A 25119-nucleotide genomic window follows, 5' to 3' on the forward strand; every position below is an offset into this window, starting at 1 on the left:
AAATTTAAAAAAAATTACCAGAATCCTTCAAAATGTAGGTCCTCCAAGTAAGATTAAATATAAAAATAATCACCATTGTCTTACCAGACCATAAGATAGCCCTCTCATTTGAAAGAGATGTCTGCTGGTTGTTTAATCTGAGAGTCAGAGAAGAGAAGGAAAAGTCCTTCATGATAACATCAGCCAGTGCAGGAATTGAACCCACGCCATTGGTATAATTCTGCACTCCAAACCAGCCATTCAGCCAACTGAGCTTGCCAACCACATACTTGTACCATGCTCACCTTAGAAAATGAAATTCCATTTTAAATGTTTAGCATTATAAAATCTGGGCAAGACAAAAATGTTTTTAAATTTCAAGACCCATTTTGCATTCTCATTCTCATTTGCTGTTTTCAAATAGACAACATAACTGTATCTAATATATTTCTAGAATTTAGAAAATTCAAACAAAGTTGCATTCTTGACAAAGTATCTGAATATATCTTGTGGTTATTTTTCACTATAATCTAAACAAATTTTGGAAGAGAAAAGTTTAACAACAAACTCTACCAAAATATTCTTGTATTGTATTTTCTGAATTTTTCCACAAAGGCTATGATCGGTATAAACCAATAACTCTCTGTGGTCATGATGGTCATCTAGTTTAAAATGAAATAGTGTCCATTCTCCCAATTGCTCTGTCTCCATTGCATCTGCTCTGATGATGCCATCTTCAACAAGTGAGCGCTGCAGTTGACAGAACCCTAAGCTGGGTCCAACCCATCTTCTGGACTTCAGCCTTCACCTATTCTGTTCCCTCCCATAGCAATGACAGGGTCCCTTTTATCCTCATCTACCATCCCACAAGCATCCACATCTGTAAGATCATTAGCTGCCACTTCTAGCACATTCAGCAGGATGCCACAACTAGACATATTCCCCTCCTCTCCTTTGCCAGCTTTCTTTAGAGACTGTACCCTCTGGGACACCCAGGTCCACTCGTCCTTCATTTCCAACATGTCCTTACAGCCCCTAGTTACCCTCTCGTGTAATGCAGATGGTGTAACACCTGCCCATTTACTTCCTCCCTCCTCAGTATCCAAGCGCCCAGTATACCTTCCGGGTGAAGCAGCACTTTACCTGAACTTTATTCAATCTAGTCTACTATATTTGCTGCTCGCAATATAGTCTCCTCTACATTGGGGAGACAAAATGCAGACTGGGTGGCCGCTTTGCAGAACGCCTACATTCTGTCCATACAAATGACACTGAGCTTTCTGTTCAGTGCCTCTTCAACACACCACCATTTTCCCGGCCAACATCTCTGTCCCAGGCTTGATGCAGTGCTCTCATGAAGCTAAGTGCATGCTGAAAGATCAGCATGTTATTTTCCATTTGGTGACCCCCACAGCCTTCAGGGCAGAATATAGAGTTCAATCATTTTAGGGCTTGAACACCTTCTCCCATGTCCTTACCCCAAACACCACACCTCAGGCTTTGACATCATATTCAACCTATTGTCAGCTTTTAATAGTCTCCATTAGCAGCTATTCATTCTCCCACGCTGACCTTTACCCACTCCTTTGTCTGTTTTTCTCTCTCTTTGGACTCCATCTCCATGTATCATTTACTTCTTCTCTTTCCCCACCTATCGTCTGCATAAATACAAACCTTTTCCTAACTACCATCAGTTCTGAAGAAGGGTCACTGGATCTAAAGTGTTAACTGTGCTTACTGTCCACAGGTATTGACAGACCTGCAGATTATTACAAGCAATTTCTGTTTTTGTTTCTGATTTCTAGCATCCACAGTTCCTTCAGTTGCTTTGTTCTGTGAGATCCCTCGGGGAAGAGCGACCATAATATGATGGACTCCATTCAGAAGGAGAATGAAATGGTCGAATCTGAATCTAAATCAAGGGAGTCATGAGGGTATGAGGCCTGATTGACAGCAATTGACTGGGCACCTTACTGAAAGGATTCATTCAGTAAGATGGATGGCAATGGTTCCTCTTTAAAGAACATATACATGAATTACAATAATTAGTTATTCTTGTCTGGTACAAAAAAAAAAGTGGCTCAACCATGGCTTTACAAAATAAATTAGGACTACTATTAGATTTTAAGAGGAGATATGTAAGATTACTAGAAAAACAAATCTAAAGGAATGGAAGCAGTTTAGAATTCGGCAAAACAGAACAAAAAAGGTTGGTCAAGAGCAAGAAAATAGAGTAAAAGAGTAAAATTGCAGAGAACATAGAAACTGACCATAACACTTTTACGATTATGTGAAGAAAAAAAGACTAGTAAAGATAAATATAGGTCCCTTACAGTCAGAAATCAGGGAAAGTATATCGGGCATCAAAGAAAAGGCAGGCAAATTGAACACCTGCATTTGTTTTGTCTTCACAAAAAGAGGGCACAAATATTATCCCAGAAATGTGAGGGAACGAAGGGTCTAGTAAGAGGGTGGAAAAGAAGGAAATCAGCATTTGTAGGGAACAGTGTTAGGGAAATTAATAGGGTTACAGGCTGACAAATCACCAAGGCCTGATAACCTAGACCATAGAGTTGTAAAGAAAGTGCCCCTGGAAGTAATGGACACAATGGTGGTCATTTTATAAAATTCAACTCTGGAACATTTCCTATGGATTGGAGGATGGCAAATATAACACCACTATTTCAAAAAACAGGAGGGAAAGAAATATCAGGAAAATAAAGCCCAATCAGCTTTAACATCATTAGTGGGGACACTGCTGAGTATATTGGGACAATACTGTGGCTTTAAGAAGTGTTTTTTTTTCCCTAGTTTCTTTTACAGAGAGAACAACTTGTGAAGCCTTGTGTTCATTTTTAAAGTTGGAATAATAGAAGCAGCTGGAGTGGGTGGGTCAAGCTCCTATCCACAGAACCAGATTCTTTCATTTAGCTTTGGGGTCTTGAAGAAGTGAAAGCTATTTTTTCCCTCTCTCAGTTACAGCCACAAGCTGGGGGCTCTATGCCTGCTATTGGAGTTGCACGAGAGGTAATCTGTTTTCTGAATTTGCCTTTTGCCAAGGTGTGTTTATGGGATGTTATTATATTAGAAGTTAATTAGTAATAGGTACTGTATCTATCATTCTGTTAATTTTTCCAACAGAGTTAAGCTATTCCAAGTATCTCTCTTTTTCGTCGTATTTTAGTAATAGTGTTTGCTTAAATTGTGTTTTGCTTAACATCGAGTAATTTGACCAATTGAATTGCATCTGGAATATAGCACCTGACGTTTACCTTTAAAATACAAAAAAGTTAGAATCTAGGCTACGTTAATATATTTTGAGGGGGTCTTGTCTGGTTCATTACACCATTATAAAACACATGATAATCAAACAGGTGTAAAGCATTGACAAGATTGGACTAAATCAGCATGAGTCTAATGAAAGGCAAAACATGCTTGACAAATTTGCAGGAATATTTTTGAGAATGTGACTAATGGAATAGATAAGTGAGAACAGTACATGTGGTAACTTTGGATTTTCAGAAGGCTTTTGACAAACCTTATAAGTGGTTAATCAGCAGAGTTAAAACACATGGGATGGGTGGATATATATCAACAAGGATTGAAAATTGGTTGACAGACAGGAAATAGAGAATGGGATAAGTGGTTCTTTGTCCAAGAGGCATGCAGTAATGAGAGGTGTACTACAGGGAGTGGTTCTTGAGCCCCAGCTATTCAGGATATATATATAAAGGATCCAAATGACAGAATGAAATGCAACATTTCCATTTTCTGATGACAAAATTTGGTGGGATTATGAGGAGGATGCAAGGAGGTTTCAAGGTGATTTCGTCAAGTTGAATGAGTGGGCAAACACACAGCAGATATAATGTGATGAAGTGTGAAGTTATTTACTTTGGTGTAAGAAACTGAAAGCAAGTGTATTAGTTAAATGGTGATATTTTGGGAAGTGTGGGCAAATAAAGAGATCTGGGTATCCGTCTACATCAGTCAACTAAATTAGACAGGCAGATACAGCAAGTAATTTGAAAGGTAACTGGTATGTTGGCTATCATTGCAAGAGGACCTGAGTTCTGTAACAAGGATATCTTACTGCAGGTATATACAGTCATGTTGCGATCATATCTGATGTATTTCATGCAGTTTTGGTTGAACTAAAAAAGGATTTACTACCATAGAGGGATTGTAGCTATAAGGAGAGACTAGTAAAATGCGAGCTGTTTTCTCTTGAGCTGTGGAGGAGATGTAATAGAAGTTTATAAAATTATGAGATGCAGAGATAGGGTTGACAGTCGGAATCTTTTTCCCAGAGTTGAAATGTCTAATACTTGGGGGAATGAATTTAAGGTGAGAGAGGTAAAGTTCAAAGGAGGTGTGAGGGAAATGTTTTTTATACAGGGAGTGGTAGGAATCTGGAACACACTGCCAAGGATGGTGGTGGAAACAGATATAATAAAGGCATTTAAGGGACTTTTAGATAAACACATGAATATGCAAGGTATGGGGGAATATGGACCAGGGGAATATGGACCAAAGGCAACCAGAAGGGAATAGTTTCATTTTGCATTATGTTTGACACAACACTGTGGGCTGAAGGGCCCATTCCTATGCTGTATAGGTCTATGTTCTTTCATTTTGAATTATGAGGCAGGTTTGAAAGGCCAAATGGCCTACTACTGCTCCCAGTTTTTATGTTTCTTTGTTTCTATTTTATTCTGAGCTTTAGCATGATGGAAGTTAAAGCAAAGGCAGTTTCTTAATTCAATATCAACTTCACAAATAAACATATCAGTTCTGGAATGATGTGCAGTGTTCTTTATTGTGTATCTTGCAAGTTTCCAAACAATCAATGCTTCAATTTCCATACAATTAAGATTTTAGAGAAACAACCACTTCAAAAGGACTGTTTAATAATCTGTTTCCCGCTGGACTAACCCACTAAGCTCTTACTATACTGTTCACTCAGTCACTCTGTTAGAAACTGATTCTTTACAATTAGTCATAATATTCAAGATGTGGAATTACAGACATGTTTTGTTATTTAACATTTATCAGTCCCATAATAATCCACATTAGTATTTTATCACAAATTAAATTGAAAGGTCAGTTGAAATGTTTTAAATCAGACAAATTCAGGCATAAAATGAAAAGGAACTTTTTTCATATTTTAACTTTTCCATAATTGTTACCAGAAACACTGAGCACAACTTCTGCACACTGGGGCCCCAAACAATGAGGGGCAGGGCAGAAAAAGGAATAATCCATGGCAAATTGTAGCTAGTGGATTGGAAAAGAGTAAAAGAAAAGCCCACCATCATTGATCTGAATTGTAAACTCTCAAGGAATCTGCTGGTGAGCGAGAATATAATAAATGAATTCAGATTTTTTATATCCATTTAATGATGACTCTAGTTTAGGAATAGCTGTGAAGTAGAGTTCTTACTAGTCCAAGGTCTGTTGCAGAACATCATTTAACCTCTGTTAAATCTGATAGTGAAGCTAGTACAGTGACAGATAGCAGCAGAAAAGTTTAAAGTGTTTAATTTTTAAGTGATTTTGTTTTGTTCTGATTATAAATCATTTTGTCCAAATGAGGCACACAACGCTCCAACTCTGTTTGATGTACATTCACAGGTAGTTTCAAAGAATAAGTATCTGAAACAGTTACTGTTCAGTTTGTATGCACTATTGGTTTGATGTTACTTTATCACTTTATCTATCTTGAAGAAAGTCATCCCTTCAATCATGTCCAGCTATAGAACAGATTAAACAAACTTGACTAATCTTTGGTGTTGACGGGAGAGGCGCAGTTACATAATTCAAAGGTAAAAATTGGACCAAATGATAATTACTTTTTAAATCTCTAGAACTAAATCACATTGCTTATGTTTTCCCTAGGAGATTGCATTTCTCAGTAGTCCTAAAATAAAATGTTAAAGTTGGGAGATGATGTCGTCATTAAATAAGGTCCATAGTGAGATTAGTAGAATTAGATACACAATGCCTGTCTTTAACGAACATATTTTGGACATTTGAAAAGCAGGTGTCCAGAAAAAATGCTTGATTTAGTGATACCAATCTTCCCTTCTGAAGTTCTCAAGTAAACTTTATCTCCAGCATCTAATGCTAACACAGCACCTCCTGACATTGATTGATAACTATTGTGATATGCCTGGTAGGCTGCAACAACGGCTTTGCCATTTTTTGTGAGTTCAACATAGGTACTGACTCTGTTAACTTCAAGGTGGAATGAAAAAAAATAGACTCCAGGAATAGAACACACAAACATGCCTGTTTGGGTAGAATAAAGTCCTTGACCATTGTATATTATATTTCGAAATATAATAGGCACATTTGGTGCTGGATTATAAGTGCCCAGACTTACACAGAAAGCTGCAGTTACATAGTTAATCACTGGTAAAGTTCCTGGTTGTCCTACAGGTCCACGGTCTCCTTTTTCTCCCCTTTGTCCCATTTCCCCTCTCGCACCCATTTGTCCCCTTTGTCCAGGAGCACCTCTGTTCCCATTTGCACCTGGTCTTCCATTAGAACCATTTTGACCTTTAGACCCAGGTGGTCCTCTGGCACCTTGTGAGCCTCTTGATCCAGGTTGCCCAGGATAGCCTGGTGGACCTTGTTCCCCTCGACGTCCAGGTAACCCAGAAGAGCCTGGAGGTCCTCTTTCTCCATTTGCACCTGGCTCACCTTTTGGTCCCTCTGGACCCATGGGACCTGGATCTCCTGGTGGCCCACGTGGAGCACGTATGGCTGTTTTAGACAAAATGGCAGTCATCTTCAGTTACCTTTATGCATATCTTGTGATAACACTTGAAATTATATATTGGCATAATCACCACAGGCAATGTGAGATATTTGTAATCACCATTAAGTTATAAAATATGAAAATTATGTCAGACATTGGTTGCAGGAAATATTTCTTTAAAGTAGGGAGTGTTGTGCAGAAAATGAAGTCTGAAAATTAAAAATGATAAACTTTAAGGTAACAATAAACAAAGGAAAGCAATCAGTTTGAAACTCTGGGCAGCTTTGCAAATTCTGTATCATGGTGTAAGGAAATGTATATTGACTTTAGTCTTCTGAAGGTCTAAAGCTGAAAATTTCTCGATAGATTGAAGCCCCTATTTTTCTATAATGCTTCCAAAAATTATATTCCCATGCCACATTTTAAGATCCTCTGATTTTTGCCAACTATATATCTCCCTGAATCCTCTCTTCCCCAGTCACTAGTTGTGATCATGTATTCAGCTGCTTCAACCACAATCCAGAAGGTCCTTTACAAATTGTGCCTGGCCACAGTATTTGGGAGAGATTTAGGCTCCTTTCAGTACAAGATTGACAAATTAAGAATTGAGAAATGATTTTCTCATCATTGTCAGTTCAGAAGCAGCAATGTGCAATAGTCAGCGAAAAATGTTCAATTCAATTCATGACTCCTCAGACATTGAATTAGCCTGTGTTCATACGCAGCTAGAACTGACAACATCCAGTTTTGAATTGACAAGTAGCAAGTAAACATTTGCAACACAGAGGGAGAATTAAACCATCTGCGCTTGACATTCAATGGCATTGCTATTGTTGAATTACTATTGATCAGGAACAGAACTGAACAAGCCATGCAACTTGGGAGATAGTGGTGTAATGATAATGTGTTTGGGTTAGTCATCCAGAATCTCAGGCTAATATCTTGGGAACATGGGTTTGAAACCAAACATGCCAGATGGTGAAATTTGGAATTAAAAGCTGATCTAATGAAGATCATATTATCATTGTTAGTTGTGTAAAACCCAAATTGGGGGAAATTTGCCCTCCTTAAATGGTTGGGAGTACATGTGATGCCAGGTTGACTCTTAATTACTTCAGGATATTTAAGGATGATCAATAAATGCTGGCTGAGCTAGCAACGCCTACATCCCTTGAACGATTTTTTAAAAAGATGACTGTAGCTACAAGACCAAATCAGAGACAGGGAGTTCGGTGCTGAGTATCTCACCTCCTGACTCTGCAGAGCCTATCCACCATCTCCAAGATACAAGTGAGGAATGTGATGGAATGTCATTTTTTTTATTTGTACATAGGGTGCGCACATTGCTGGTTAGGCCTGCATTTATTATCTAACCATTGCCCACTTGCTTGGGCAGATGTACTTCCAACGACACTCAAACAGCTCAACACCATCCAGACATTGATTGAATGGCACCCTACCCACCACTTGCAATCCCTTCATCACCTCATTCAATAGTGCAATTCAATCTAACATTCTGCAGATCACTCAACAGTTTGCATACAGGAATATTACCAGATAAATTAGGTGAAATACATCCTCCAATATATTTTATATTGATGGCAGAGGGCACGATTGCCTCAGAGTCGAATTTTGCTTTTTCAAAAAGGAGAGAATTTAAATATTCCTGAATATTTCAAAAACACTTTCATGTGCAAGTAAGTATCCACATCCTGACCTGTCAGCCTCACAGAGGCTGAGAGAATGCATAGAATGTGTTAAAAGATCCTAGGACCAGGAAATCAACTGGGATTAAGAATGCGTCACTGTAATGGGTGAACGTTCTACCACAACAGCCACTTTCCCCAAATCTCCAATGGTGGAAACTTTAGGCCGAAATGTATAGCTCAACAAATTATAAACTAAAGGTTTCTACAAACTCATTTCATATTTTATTGCTTCACATTAACATATTATCCTCATATACAGGAGACTATTTGACCCAATGTGCCTGAAACAGCTCCTGAAACACTGCATTTAGAAAGAATAATTAATACTTACGGAGGCAGCGTGGTGTAAATCCATCCCATTTACCAGTGATAAGGCAAGTGAGACATTCTTTCCCTAGAAGATAGTAGCCACGTTCACAGGAATATATCACAGAGTTTCCAACATATTTGAAAAATCCATGTGGGATTTTGACAGGAACTGGGCACGTGACCTCTGCAAGATAAAATTAAGAATAATTTTAGTAGTTGCACAGTTCACATCAATAATGGAGAAATCAGTGACTAAGAACTATAAACAAAAACAGAAATTGCTGGAGACTCTCAGCTAGAAAGCAGTGTTAATGTTTCGGGTTCAGCGGCGCTGATTGGAGCTAGGAAAAGGTGGTACTTATGCTGAAGACAGTCTATGACAGGGGGGCGGAGAGGGTGGAAGGAGTACTTGATAGATGGAAATAGGTTCCAGAAATAGAGACAGCAGTTCAGCAGGCAGAGGGATTGATAATATAGGGCAGAGAGGAAGAAAAGCTGCTAATAGAGACCATTTTTGGTGAAAATGGGTTGACTGTGATGAAAGCAAGAGTTGAAAAGTGAGGCGTTGAGAAAGCACAGCAGGCCAGGCAGCACCCAAGGAGCAGGAGAGTCGACATTTTGGGCACATGCTCTTCATGAGGAATGATGGGCAGGGAGGGGACTGAGAGATAAATAGGTGGGTAGGGTTAGGGCTAGGTTGGGGAAGGCAGCTGGGAAGGCAATAGGTGGAAGTAGGTAGGGGGTGATGATGATAGGTTGGAGTGGATAGGTGGGAAGGAAGATTGACAGGTGGGACAGGTCAAGAGGGCAATGCCAAGTTGGAGGGTTGGATCTGGGATGAGGGGAGGGGAGATTTCGACACTAGTGAAGTCAACGTTGATGCCATGTGGCTGAAGGATCCCAAGGTGGAAGATGTGGCGCTCTTCCTCCAGTTGTTGAGTGGCTTGGATTTGGCGGTGGAGGAGGCCCAGGACTTACTTGCATGTACCCAGTGGAATGAGAGGAGGAGTTGAAGTGGTCAGCCAAAGTGCGGTGGGTTGTAGGGTGGGTGTGTCCCAGACATGTTGCCTGAAATGCTCCGTGAGATGGCGTCCTGTCTCCCCAATGTAGAGGAGATCACATTAAGAGCAATGAAGACAGTAGATTAGGTAGCAGGTTAGCTCAAGTGGCTGGATGGTTGGTTTGTCATGCAAAGTAACATCAACAGTTCAATATTCACATCAGTCAAGGATACCATAAAAGTCTCTCCCCTAATCTGAGGGTGGGGTGACCCTAAGGTTAAATCACCGGCAGTTGTCTCTCTCTAGTTAGAAGTTAGGACCACGGTGACTTTCCCATTGACAAGATTTGTTAAGTGTACAGCATTGCTGTCTGGCTGTAGAAGGCTAGTTATTGTAGATGGGCTGGGTGGATGTGCAGGAAAATCTCTACTGGATGTGAAAAGATCCTTTGGGGCATTAGATAGGGATGAGGGGAAAGGTGTGGGCACAGATGTTACACCTCTTGCAGCGGCAATGGGAAGATGCCGAGTGTGGAGGGTGGGTTGGTGGGGGGCATGGACCTAACAAAGGCGCAATGGATGGAATGATCTTTACAGAATGCATGATAGGGCCTGGAGACTGGAGGGAAGGCAAAAGACAAAGAAGAAGGTGCTCAGCCTCTAAAATTATTGAACTCAATATTGATTCCTGAATGTTACAGAATCCCCAAGTGGAAAATGAAATGCTGCTTTCCCACCTTGCACTGAGGTTTGCTGGAGCACTACAGCAAACCCGAGACAGAGATGTTGGCTGGGGAACATGTATGTTGGCATGGCATGCAGCCAAAAGTACGGGGTCATCTTTGTGGACAGAACAGGAGTTCTGCAAAGCATTCACTCTGTCTGCACTGATCCTAACCATAAACCTAAACCTCATCGTAATCCTACTGATTTGTTAATGCCTTGTTAGTGGTGAGTAGACTTTGATGTGCCACCGCAGCCTCCCTGGCATCTGGTTTGCCCTTGTAGGAGATGTATTTATATGGCTAGTCCAGTTCTGTTTTTTTGTCAGTGGTACCCCACACAGAATCCCTATAATGTGTAAACAGGCGCTTCAGCCTAACAAATCCACACCAGCCTTCCAAAGAGTAAACCGCCCAGACCCATTCCCCTACCCTATATTTAACCCTGACTAATGCATCTAACATGCACATTCCTGAACACTATGGACAATTCAACATGGCCATTTCATCTAACCTGTACATCTTTGGACTGCGGGAGGAAATTGGAGCACCCAGAGGAAACCTACGCAGACATGGGGAGAATGTGCAAACTCCACACAGTCACCAGAGGGTGGAATCAAACCTGAGTTCCTGGTGCTGTGAGGCAGCAGTACTAACCACTGAGCCACTGTACTGCTCTCCACTGAACCACAACCGTGCCAATAGTGTAAGATTTAATGATTGTAATATCATTGAAGATCAATGGGTAATATTTGGATTTTTTATTGCTGGAGATGCCCATTGCTCAGCACTAGTGTGGCACAAACATTACTTCTTAGGATCTTGGGGCCTTTAATGCATTACTGATTGGTACAACTAGTAGACTGGCCAATTATTATGCAAGTTAATTTCAAATGTAATGTATGTTATAAGGACTCAAATGTAAACAGTAATCAAGTTCTCACATGATACTTAAGACCTGGAAAAAAATAATAACTGGAATTGGAGTAGGATTGATCAGTGAAAGTGTTATGGCTCCTGATCCTTTCATTTCAATGGACTAACAATTTAAATCTGGCATTTAATAAATCAACTTAAAAGTTCGAAAACTGGAGATTGTCTTTTCAAACATTATCTTTCCAAATTTGAAGAATTTCTTCCAGAGTATGTGTTTACTAATTGTAGTTTTTGGCAGGAGTTTCTCCATTGGTCATGATAATCATGATCAATTTTCTTATGTTAGAGTCAATCAAATTTAAAGGTTTTGAGGAGAACCACCACTGCAAATGGAAGAGATGCAGTACTACAAAGGGACAGTCGCTATATCTGCTGAAAGGTAGAGGTACTACAGTTAAAGAAAACAGGTTGATTTTGTAAGTTTGACCCACTGACGTCATTTCGTCCTCCCTCATTACCAATTTATGGGTATTATGGGAATGTGGAAAATGAGATATTTAGCAAAACCTGATCTTTGCTTTCCTTCATTGACTTTGTTGAATTTGACATGGATGGTAAACATCTCTATGAACGTAGCAGAAGGTGAATGCTAAATTAGGGTTCGGACTCGGTTGTGTATGCCCTTGCCTTATACTGATTGCTACAGCTCAAGCCCAAAATAAGACAGTGTAGCTAAAGAAAACACAGACCAATTATTATTAGTTAATGTTTTGAATGTATTCAACTAAATTACTTACTGGTACATTTTGGTGCTTCACAGTCCCATTCGCCTGAATCTAGACAGTGTAGTATTGATGATCCCAACATTGAGTAACCAGGATCACATGCACATGTCGCTGTGTCACCAGTAATAACACACTCTCCGCCATTGACCTTTGGTGCTGGACCACAACCAGTCCCTAAATTAAAGGCAAAATTATCTGTGAATCATGTATTACAATAAATACAACAGCACTTAAACAGAACTGTTTACGTGGAACAATGTACAAAGTCACTTCAGAGAACCATTTGAAAAAACAGTGTGAGGCTTGGAAAAGTGATTAGAAGAGGTGACAATAGTCTTGATCAGAGGCTTGTTTCACGGTTCTTAAAGTAGGCAATTCATAGGTGAGTAGGGAGAGAAGCCTAGCTACTCAAGCACACCTGTCAATGTCGGGATAAATGACAAGAAGCGATTCAGTGAATTGAATGTCTAACTTGCTTGAGACAGAGGAAATGGAACTTTGGGATAGGTAGTAAAGTTTACAAAGGTATAGATAGTTATGATAAAGAGTGGTAATACACTATGGCCATAGGTTAGGTTGAAGTTTGTGGAAACTGAAGCATAGGCAGTTGACCAGGAAAGTACCAGAGTTATTGATATTTTTGAATGGAGTGCATATCAGTTGTCTTGTTTTGGTGATCGGATGGGATGAGGCTGGGTCTTGTTTTGGTGATCGGGTGGGTTGAGGCTGGGTCTTGTTTTGGTGATCAGGTGGGATAGGCTGGGTCTTGTTTTGGTGATCGGGTGGGTTGAGGCTGGGTCTTGTTTTGGTGATCGGGTGGGTTGAGGCTGGGTCTTGTTTTGGTGATCAGGTGGGATAGGCTGGGTCTTGTTTTGGTGATCGGGTGGGTTGAGGCTGGGTCTTGTTTTGGTGATCAGGTGGGATGAGGCTGGGTCTTGTTTTGGTGATCGGGTGGGTTGAGGCTGGGTCTTGTTTTGGTGATCAGGTGGGTTGAGGCTGGGTCTTGTTTTGGTGATCAGGTGGGATGAGGCTGGGTCTTGTTTTGGTGATCGGGTGGGTTGAGGCTGGGTTTTGTTTTGGTGATCAGGTGGGATGAGGCTGGGTCTTGTTTTGGTGATCAGGTGGGATGAGGCTGGGTCTTGTTTTGGTGATCGGGTGGGATGAGGCTGGGTTTTGTTTTGGTGATCAGGTGGGATGAGGCTGGGTCTTGTTTTGGTGATCGGATGGGTTGAGGCTGGGTCTTGTTTTGGTGATCAGGTGGGATGAGGCTGGGTCTTGTTTTGGTGATCGGATGGGATGAGGCTGGGTCTTGTTTTGGTGATCAGGACTCATCAACGTACTGGAGACGAGCCATCAACTTGTAAATTGATTACTGTTTATGTACATGAAAAAATGGATGGTCTATCATTTCTTATAGCCAGCAAATTGATGATAGGGATTTCACAATTGACTTTTAAAAATTAGTAAAAACAAGTGATGTTTGTCTCTCTGAAATCCAACGGTTCTGTATATTGACACTGCCATCAAAGCCCATCCATCTGCTACTTTGTAATCCACTTTCCTGCTATTCAATATCAGGAATGAGGGATGAATGAAAGATCAAACAGAGGGTAGATGCCAGAATTTTCATAAGGGTTCATATAGTATTCCATAATAACCTCATTCATGGGAAACCTGGGACTAATTGAATAAATAGTCTTTGTGTTATGTTTTCTCATCCATTTATGTTAATCCCTTGATTGAGTCAAAATATGTTTCTCAATTTACCATAAGCACGTTTCTGGAGACCATCAACACTTTCCTCAAGTTTTAAAGATGCTGGAATTATACTGTAAAATAAGGAAGGAACCAGATGAAATGACTTTATTAATGAAAGTTTAAGTATGTAAAAACACAGGAATTTCTGATGAATCAACAATGCAGACTTTTCTCACGCTTCATGGGGTCAGTTGAAGAATATTAAAGCAGAGGTTCTGTTGGTTCTGCTATAATGCAAATTTCTTCAACGCGAATTGGCTTTAACGCAGTTGAAGAATTTACATAGTGATCTGTAGAATGTGGACTTTCCTTACCTGTATTAGCTACAGCACGACTCAGTCTCCATTACTTTAATGGCACAGCTATTGCACGATTTTCTTATAACACAAGATCGCATGAGAACGGAACTATCATGCTATTATCAGAACCGACTGCATATAATGAGAAAAGTATAAACATTCATCTTTATCCAAGTATAAACATCCATATTGGTTCTCTCACTAAAGTTCATTTTTGGTCATGTAGTGCTCATTTTAAATGTTATCCTCCAGTGCATTAATGGTACTGTCATTTCTTATTTCTGTATGACATTACATCCATTTCACACCATCCTTTTAGTGGCCAGATTCTCTCACCTGCTGTATTCTACGATGTTTTAGGCCTTCCTACTTTATTTTAGATAATGTTGAATATTTATCATTCTATTTAAACATATTAATCATGATAATGTTGATAATAGCAACTTGCTGAAAAATAGAAGCATGCCTATATTGTGAAACAGAAAATGGCTTGATTAAGAGTCACACTGCTGGGTTAGCCATCATGTTTAATTTGCCCTTTGAATGATAGCGTTGTTGGCCTGGCTAGCATCTATTGTCCATCTGTAATAGTCCAGAGGACAACTACAAGTCAACAGCATTGCCATGTGTCTCCAGTGTAATGTAGGTTAGCTAAGGAAAGGATGTAAGATATCTTTCTCTGAAGGACATTAATGAAAGAGATGGGTTTTAAAACATAGAAGATAGAAACAGGAATATGTCATTCAGCACTTCAAGCCTGATCTGCCATTCAGTATGATTATGGCTGATAATCCAACTCTGTACTATGCCCCTCTTTTTCTCCATACCCATTGATCCCTTTTGATACTAAGAACTTTATCTAAGTCCTTCTTGAAGATCTACCATGTTTTGGCTCTGTTTCACAAGGTTCACCACTCTTTAAAGACATTTCTCCTCATCTCAGTCTTAACTGCCCTACTCTGTATCCTTAGACTGTGACCCTTGGTTTGGACTCCCTGGTGTTCAAGAACATTTTTCTTGTCTTTATCCTATCTGGTCATAGAGTCATAGAGATGTACAGCATGGAAACAGACCCTTTGATCTAACGCATTCATACCAACCAGATATCCTAACCTAATCTAGTCCCATTTGCCAGCACTTGGCCCATATCCCTCTAAAACCTTCCTATTCATATACCCATACCACATTGGTAGCATAAACAGGAAGATGATTATTATCTGAATGGTGTTAGATTGTGAAAGGAGGGAGGTTCAGTGAGACTTGGGGGTCCTTGTACACCAGTCGCTGAAAGTAAGCATGTAGATTAGATTACTTACAGTGTGAAAACAGGCTCTTCAGCCCAACAAGTCCACACCGACCCACCAAAGCGCAATCCGCCCAGACCCATTCCCAACACCTAACACCATAGGCAATTTAGCATGGCCAATTCACCTCACCTGCACATTTTTGGACTGTGGAAGGATATCAGAGCACCCAGAGGAAACCCACGCAGAATGTGCAAATTCCACACAGACAGTCGCCTGAGGCAGGAATTGAACCCAGGTCTCTGGCGCTATGAGGCAGCAGTGCTAACCACCGTGCCGCCCACTAGGTTGAGGGTGAGAGGGGAAAAATTTAAAAGTGACTTAAGGGGCAACTTTTTCACATGGAAGGTGGTGCATGTTTGGAATAAGCTCCAAACATCTTCATGTTTATGCTACCAATGTGGTAGCCTCATACTTATCCACATTATACATTGGCTGCCACCCACTTGCCAACTCAACGTGTCCAAATCACACTGAAGCATTTCCATTTTCTTGTCAGCCAACCTTGTCACACACCTTAGTGTCATTCGCAAACTTGAAGATATTACAATTAACAGTGGTTACATTTCAGCTAGCTTTGGTATATTCGGAATCTTAATATTGAATTCATATTTCACCATTTACCATAGTTGAATTCAAATCTATATCTTTAGAAAATTAGCCTGGGGATCTGAATTACTAGAGGAGTGATATTACCATTACATTACCACCTCTGCCTAATTAACTATTAGTAAAGAATTTGACATTGTTCACTGATTATAATTGGGATTATAATGTTTTGTGATAGGAATTACCATTTATTGATGTCATTTCATTGAATAATACTTATTTCTTTGGATCACTCTGATTGCATGAGTGTTTTTTTAAAATTTCCTTGCATTCAGTCAGTTAGTTCAGGCCGCATATAAAGCAGCTAACTAGTGCATTAAATTTTCAGAAATAGTAATGGTATATACAAACGTACAAATTCATATGGAAGATATTTGGATTCACTGAATTCTGTTTCCATCTTCAATGAACAAGTATTTTTGTTAGGTGGATGGAAGCAATGTTTTCTCCACCCTTTTTTTAGATTAGATTCCCTACAGTGTGGAAACAGGCCCTATGGCCCAACAAGTCCACACCGACTCTCCGAAGAGTAACCCAACCAAACCCATTTCCCTCTGACTAATATACCCCACACTATGGGCAATTTAGCATGGCCAATTCACCTGACCTGCACATCTTTGGACTGTGGGAGGAAACCGGAGCACCCGGAGGAAACCCACACAGACATGGGGAGAATATGCAAACTCCACACAGACAATCGCCCAAGGCTGGAATCAAACCTGGGACCCTGTTGCTGTGAGGCAGCAGTGCTAACCACTGAGCCACAGTGCTGCTCATTTAGTTTATTTGTAAACAATAAATCGTAAAACTTTAAAGTGGACTGATTCACCGAAACAAGGTTATTATGCAAGGAAGAACTGATTCAATTTTGGCAAAAATGAACATTTGGATCCTGCAATTTTTCTGATGGATCCAGTAAAAATGGAAGATAAGACAAATTGACTCTTTTTCTTCTGGTATGTTGTGAATTTTTAAGTACAGAATTTTGCTCTGGATTATCTCAGCTTGAATTTGTCACAGCTATCAATATGTAAGCAGATTTTTCAAAGCAGTTTGTTGAATCTAAATTTGCCTATAGGCTCCTCAGTAGCTCTTAATAAAAATGATTTTCTTTCCCCCAACATCGTGGTTACAGGGCATCAACAAAGACAAGGCTGTCAGGAAAGCTGTGTAATTGTATTGAATTAACACAAAATGGCAACTGTTTTATAGTCTTTTCAGGATCTCTGATCACCTTCATATATCAATGCTTTTTCTTAAAATAATATTCCAGATTGCAAAGTACAGTAGGCCACACCTCATACATATTCTATCCTCAGCAATACTTAGTCAGCCTCTACACTCAGAGCTACCAGATGTGTTGCTGTGGGAAGTGGAAATATCACATTGGTACCATATAATATGCTTTCCATCCCAATCTTGACTCACTATTGATCTGGCTAACCTCAGCAGACTAGATTTGCTATCTCCAGGTTAGCACACAACATGGAGCTCCGAAGGAAGCAGCAAGCCCATTCTGGAGATGGGTAAGAAATCAACCTCTCCTTTTGATCAGTTCCATTGTACGTGGGTCAGCTTGTGATGGTTCGGGGCACCCATTTTGCAAAGGACATTCTCATTCCTGATGAAGAGCTTATGCCAGAAAGGTTGACTCTCCTGCTCCTCGGATGCTGCCTGACCGTTTGTACTTTTCCAGTACCACACTCTTTGAAAAGAGCGTTCTCACCCTGAATCCAACATTGTTACTGCAAGTGTTACCAATTCCAGACAATCCAGAGTAAGAGCAGTTTATTGTGAGAAATACCTACTTGTCAGCATAGAGGTAGTTTCTCCTCACTAGACCAATGTCCTCAGAATCTATGGAGAAATCAAAAGTACAGCATGTCAAGATTGGGAAGCTAGTTACAGACAGAACCATGCAGTTGTGGCAATGGTGTATTCCTCCATATTCTCCAATTTGTTATGAATGCATGTGTAAGATCTGAAACCATAAGGAAACTGATCAAGCTTGAATGATAAATTAGTCAGTGTTGGAATGAATCACAAAAGTGGGATTTTCCACTCCCTTGAGCAGCATGGACATTGACAAAAAGCTGGAAAGTACAGAGAAAGTGGAAAAATTGGATACTCAACATCGAGAAAAGAATATTCTATTATCCCTTTGGGTTTGAACATAAAGTTCTGAATCTCGCTAATGTGTAGTGACTACCTTATCTCCATAAACTTGCATTCATTATTCGCTCATTACATCTAATTTCTATGCAACTCCAGGTTCTCCTTGCCTTTCCTGAGAAACAAGATGGCAGAGATTGCTGACATAAAGTCAGGGCAGTAACCCAGTGGTTTGAAGATTCTCCGGATCTTCAGACAACACTGTCTTCGCAGTGATATCCCTGCATGTTCCTGAGATGCTATCCTTTTCCACCCCATTGTCCTGACAAGAGGGAATTACCAAGCTAGCTGCCTCACTACAACAACACAGTTGCTTTCGTACTGGCTCACTTCAATCCTTCAGCAGTTCACTTTGGGGCATAGGGCAATCGATGACTCATCTGCTTCAGCTAGGGCTCTTTATGCACAAGGAACATATACATCTCATGCATTTTCGTCAGGTGCACCTTATAGCTGTGACTTACTCACTTAGCACTCCCTTTATGCTTACCTGGAGTCTGACAGCTTTGGTGGCAAACATTTTTTTAGCACAGACAGAGAGGTGGAAAATATATCATAATTCTCCACACTGAATAGATAAGGGTGTAGTCTGTTGATGTATGACACTGTGCCACATCAGTATCACATCACAACATGTGCCAATAGCTTATGCAACAAATGTACTGCACGTCCTTAAAACAATAGGCCATGTCTGAAGATGAAAAGTGACCAGTCCTTGCTGGTTTAAGAAGGATTATGATCAGTCAGGTGATACTACCACTCAGTCAAGGACTCATCCAATTCCAGTCCAGGGGGATATTCTAATATTTCCTGAAATGACACAAAGTGAGGGATTGAGTATGATGGAAGTGGATGGAAGAGGAGTTAGTGGTGGCATGAGCAGAAGAGGTGATGAGGTTTCCAAGTGAGTGAATGGGAAGTGCAGAGTGCAGGAAGGGTCAGTAGTTTGAGAGGATAAGGTGGGTAATAACTCTTGAGTAGACATGACACATGGAATGTGTGTATAAAATAGTAGAGAGGAGATTGTGACACTTACCCACGTGAACCACAGAAGCTCATTAAACATTTCTCTACACTGCTGAGCGTAACATTTTACATGGGATACTGCTTTGACCTGGAGTCAGCTATCTTGGTCCCGACAGGCTGTATCTGATGGTGTGTCATCCTGTGCTGGTCAACAGGAAAGGGTGTTGCTTCCCTCTCCACAACCGCATTCACCAGCACCCTAGATCCTAATGAGTGAGAGCTAAAATGCCTTTCTAGACCATGTCCCTCAGGATTTCATTTCAGAACCAGTGTTAGAGACAAGTCCATGGATTACTTCACCTAATGTGATGCCCTGGTGGTCTTTAAATAGACCAGCAGTGGTATGAACATCACAAAGTCACTACCACTTTTCCTGTCATGTGATTCCATTAGATGGGCACTGGAGAAGCTGGCTACACCATTAGTAAACTGAAGAGAAGGCGGTTACATGAGAAGCGTCAGCAACAGCCATGGGGAATTAGCTTCCTGAATCATACTCAGAATAAAAATGCTTTGCTAGAAAATGGGAAAGTTCAGCCTTAAGTTAACACTGCAGAGAAAAAGAAATGTTATAACCGGAATAGACACGGCTTTTCCAAGAGACTTCAGAACTTCAACACAAAGCATTTCCATGTTATTTTTTCATTCAAAAGTCAGCACATTAACACTCGGTAACCTGCAAAATACTTTACATCAGTGATCTGCACTTCAATGGGCAAATGGTTTTGCACCAAAGATAAGAAACTAATGCCATATTTGATATACAATATTTTAAGGAAACGGATTTTGTTTTTTCATCTGCCATTGGGTGGATGGTTGTAGTTGCTACAAATGCAGCCAATCTGATAGCAACAAGGGAACCAAACTAATTTGGTTGCCAGGCCTTGTTAGCATCTGGCAAAAGTGAGGACTACAGATGCTGGAGATTAGAGTCAAAATTAGAGTGATGCTGGAAAAGCACAGCAGCTCAAGCAGCATCCAAGGAGCAGGAAAATTGACATTTGGGGCAAATGCCTTTCATCAGGAAGGGCTCTTATTAGCATATGGTCAATGAGCACTCAACGAATGCACTTGAGGCAAGTTACCAATCCGAAAACCATGTGGGCCAGACCTATGCCAAGTCAGCTGATGATATAGACCTTGAACACCAAGGAAATCTTAGGAGAGAGTGGAGCAGAAATGGCAGTAGAAAACATCTGCCCTGCCTGACTCTGTGGAAACCTTCTATAAATTGGCCTTTTGTGTAGAGGATTGGAATAGCCAGTTTAGGCAAAAAACAAAGACTGAGATTTTTATTGTTAAATTTGAGAGGATTAAGGGGAGTCTTAATAGAGGTGCCCAACATTCCACTGTCTGAGGTTTTGATAGAGAAAATGAGAAACTGTTGCCACTGTCCAGAATGCTGGTAATCAGTAGATACACGTTTCATATAACTGTCAAGAAAATAACAGACAGAATGATAGAATCCCTACCGTGTGAAAATAGGCTAAGTTGTCATCATCTAGAATGCACTGATGGAATGGTAGTGGGAGGCACTTTTTAAAAAGATTCTTAGATAAATAATGAAAGAGGATAAATATTGCATGGAAAGTGAGAGGGATTAGAACTAATTGGATTGCTCTTTCAAATCATAATGGCCTGTCCAACTTCCTTCTCTACTGTAGGATCTAAGACTGAAAAATTACAATGACATTACAATAGGATCTAATGCCATCTGTCAGAAAGTCAAGAAATGATATTGGTGCAATGCCTGCTACAGTAGTGCATGTTATAGATAGCATATTTTTAGTTGGTACACTTACACATGTAGAAAGCTGTTATATACATTATTAATAATACAGTAAGATTATACAACAACTTAGTCCAGTCTTGAAAACAATTTAATTGCTGTTAACACCACCTGAAATGTTTGGATGAATACATTATCAAAAAATAAATGTTCCATTTCCTGACCTACCATTCCTGTCTTGCTGATAAATCTTGCTGATGGTCACAATCAGATATTTTAAAAGATGGTGAGATGATGGGAGAATGTATGAAAATCCTAAATTTCCATGTTCCACGGTTGATTCACATGCATTAATAGGAAGGACACAGATTTATTTTGTTTTCTTTTTCTGCTTATAAATGAAAAGCCTGTGCAACACTTTACAAAATCAGAGGCAAGGATTTTACCCGTCAGATCTAATGTCAGTGAGCTGCACACCAAAGATTTCTCAGTTCAGTCATTGCATAATAAGGAATTGTGACAATATGTTGAGATGGTTTAAAGAAAACATCTAACCTGGCAAAAATTTGACAATTTAACAGGTGCTATTATCTGGTGAGCAGCAACAGATTAATTGCTACAGCATCCTAACTGGAGGGATCACTAGCTGTTTTCATACTTTATGCATTGACAGTAAGTTGGTTTGAGAATCCAATGCATTATTCTATAAAACAGATTGCATGCCTTTATTTCTCTCCATCTCTGAGAAATTAAATGGTTACAGAATTAAAATAACTTTTTTTTAAGTTCTATTCTTTAAATTATGTGGCCTGAACAATTGTAGGCTCACACATAATTGCTTCCTCAACTAAACCCCCTCTCTAAAACTGGATTTCATTGATGATCAACATTTTGATGGGTTATTTAAATGACACAACACTTTGTTAAATTTCTTTAAGGTTCTGGTATCAATACCTCATTCAATCTTTTCTATTCTGCAACACACTCTATGGAGCTGAATTCAGTCTCTTACCTGCAAGATTTCCATAAGTCTGAGGGAGGAGAAGCCCAGCGAGGCACAGCAACCACACGGGCACCATTCTGAAAGAAACACATTCCGCAGATGAATCAGACCTGGTAGATAGACTCAGAAATAACAAAAGGCTCATGTGTAAGGAGACATATAGGACCAAACTCTGAACGTTCATCAAGCCTCAAACTCTATATTAAAATGATCCCCATTCTAAAATGTTAAGACTAATCTCATGTCTAATGAGAATCTTGTGGTTTTCAGGTTCCTAGTAAAACTCTTCCTACTTTTTCACAATCCTACTATCACATTGATTCCCTAAGTATTCTTATTTGGATGTCATGAACCCGAGGCTCCCTCATTCTAATCTCTACATAACAGGGGCCTGCTGGTTGCCAGTGAGTGACCTACACAGCCCCCAGACTGGGAGGCAGACTGTCACTCACCTCAGGCTTTCAGAATCTCTCTGAACATGTTTCAGATTCTCAGCCTTTTAAATAAGGTAGCTCCTCCCACTATTTGCATAGTTTGCTCCCTTTCTGGCTTGTCACTTTACACAGTGAGTTATATGGGTTTGTACAATGCCAGGCACCACACAGGATCAATCATCAGTGTCACCAGCTTTAAAGGGACCTTCTTCATTTAAGTTTGTAAATTCTGAAAGAAGGAAATACAAGTGAGTATTTGAGGTTTTATTCAAATCGACTATCAGCAACAGTTGGAATAAAAGGTAAACATTTTCAAATTACTTGTGAAACAAGGTCTATTTCTCCAAAGAATGGATGATAGAATGTCAAAATTTTTGTAGCACAAGAAGATGCAACTATTGATACAACAAAGGCGCACATCCTGAAGACATTTATGTTTTAGGCTATATCCCTTGCTGAATTGTATGGCTGCTACATTGATAAAGGAAATTTGCACCTAATGATGATTCATTACCAGATAAACTTCCAACAGACTGCAGTGGATAGATGATTAAGTCCACTGATTGGTTTGGTGGGATATTCTTACGTAATAAAATGTGGACTGAAAACTGGTTACTCAATCATCAAACCGGGAACCTATATAAACATGGGGCCAGTGACACTTCTCAACTTAGGTCACTAATGGACATTATCTTCGAGGAGAAAGTGAGGTCTGCAGGTGCTGGAGATCACAGCTGAAAATGTGTTGCTGGAAAAGTGCAGCAGTTCAGGCAGCATCCAAGAAACAGGAGATTCGACGTTTCGGGCATAAGCCCTTCTTCAGGAATGCTGCGCTTTTCCAGCATTAACATGGACATTAACACAATTGTCCCAAAGAAAAGAACTTTTCAAAATCCTATTATCTGTACAAAACCTAGAGTGTAACTTCACGCAACTGAAGAGTTTATTTCATAATAATACACATTCCAGCATTAAAAGTGAATAAGTATGAATCATTTATTATTTACTTAAACCATCTAAGTTTCCATAATTCCAACTGTCTGACTTTTTTATTCCTTTATTAGGAAGGCCAGCATTTGTTGCCTTTCCCTGTTTTCCCTTGAAATGAGTGGCTTGCTCAGCCATTTCTGGGAACAATTAAAAGAGAACCAAATTGCTGTTGGCTTGGTGTCATTTGTAGGCTAGACCAGGTGAGAATGGCAGATAGCCACTCTTTAAGGTAACAAACCAAGCGGGGTTAATTCCAGATTTAATTGGATTCAAATCTGGGACAAGATGAGCTTCAAATCTTTGTTTCCAGAACTTTAGCCTGACGCTCCAATCTTACAAGTCTAATGACATTACCACTACATCAGCAATTGCATATCTATTTGGTGCCTCACCCATAACATAAAACTACCTGGCACTATAATAGCACACACTAGATTTCACACCTCAGGTTTTAGAATCATACAGTCACTTAGAGGATCTCATTCATTCCACTTGACAAAACAGTCTGCTTTTGTACTACCTTGAAGGCCAAATGCAAAAAATATAAAATGGACTTTACAAAAAAGAAAACAAATTATTATCTTCCCAGATCCTGAAATGTATAAGCGATTTGTTGGCTGTTAATTGTGCTGCTAAACTGAGCTGCAATTACTAAAATGTTAACAAAAATTGGTTCAGCAATGTATTCAAAAACACTAAGCAGGTTTTTCGGTAAACATTATAGCATTAATCCAGCCATTAGGTTGGCCAGGCTATCAGACTCACTATCAAAGACTGAGTGTTTCTGTTTGAAGTCATCCCACCTTAAGTATTCACATTTGACCCCAAAATACCTGACCTTAGAATGTCTGCCACAGTGGATCTTAACCAAATCATGAGGCAGACTTATTTACTTTGTTAGAGTTGGAAGCCTGTTCCTGTAGTGGAAGATTGGGAGTGGCCAGTCTGAGTGAACAGGGTCCTGAAGCAGCACCCTGTTACTCCAAATGGGGCAACTGACACCTTAATCTGCAATTTGAGGTGAGCTTGACAATTATGGGAAGATAATCAATCTGCTGGTGATCGAGTTCTTTTTCTTGTATTGAATCTGAAGTCTCAGTATAACACCCTCCCTGCAATTAGCTGGAATAGAGTCCCTTGGCATATTGGGCAGAATTTCAGGGTATCATTTTGTTCCCCGAGGCATGTCCTGAAAAGCCTTGGGGAATTGCAGATAGCAGACAGAAGATTTACCAGATTGTTATTCATGTGGAGCAGAAAATGATCAGATCTGACGTTCATCTTGAATTACAGCCCTCTTTTGAAACAATCATAGATTTTGCCCTTCCTCGCTATGTTAATGTTTTAATTATTATTGTTGTTGGGGATAAAGTGTTTTTTTTATTTTAAAACTGGCACCTTTGCCTAAGCAATTGAGCAGCAAACTACTCTCAACAACGTTATAAGGACCAACAAGCTGATTGATTACAATATGGAAGAATGCTAAGAATTCAGAATCAATTTCAGAATAAACATGAGAAATGTTCAGTGATTTTTGAATGTCTTTTACTCACTTTACAAATACAAAGGATTCTTAGAGAAATTCAGCTGAACTTAGCCATATTTATGACTGGAGGCTGACAAATCTAAATATTAGGTACAACTATGGTCAA

General features: G+C 39.8%; 1 protein-coding gene across 1 annotated transcript; it reads right to left on the reverse strand.

Annotated features, from left to right (window-relative positions):
- Window positions 1–5989: 5989 nt before the first annotated feature.
- LOC132830254 (complement C1q tumor necrosis factor-related protein 5-like) lies at window positions 5990–16031 on the reverse strand. Its single transcript, XM_060847800.1, has 5 exons — window positions 16021–16031; window positions 13911–13972; window positions 12156–12317; window positions 8783–8944; window positions 5990–6747 (listed from the first exon to the last, which is right to left on the reverse strand). Exons 1-5 carry the CDS (start codon window positions 16029–16031, stop codon window positions 5990–5992), a joined length of 1155 nt encoding a protein of 384 aa, XP_060703783.1.
- Window positions 16032–25119: the final 9088 nt, after the last annotated feature.

This window comes from Hemiscyllium ocellatum, chromosome 31 (assembly GCF_020745735.1).
Source record: "Hemiscyllium ocellatum isolate sHemOce1 chromosome 31, sHemOce1.pat.X.cur, whole genome shotgun sequence".
NCBI lineage: Eukaryota > Metazoa > Chordata > Chondrichthyes > Orectolobiformes > Hemiscylliidae > Hemiscyllium > Hemiscyllium ocellatum.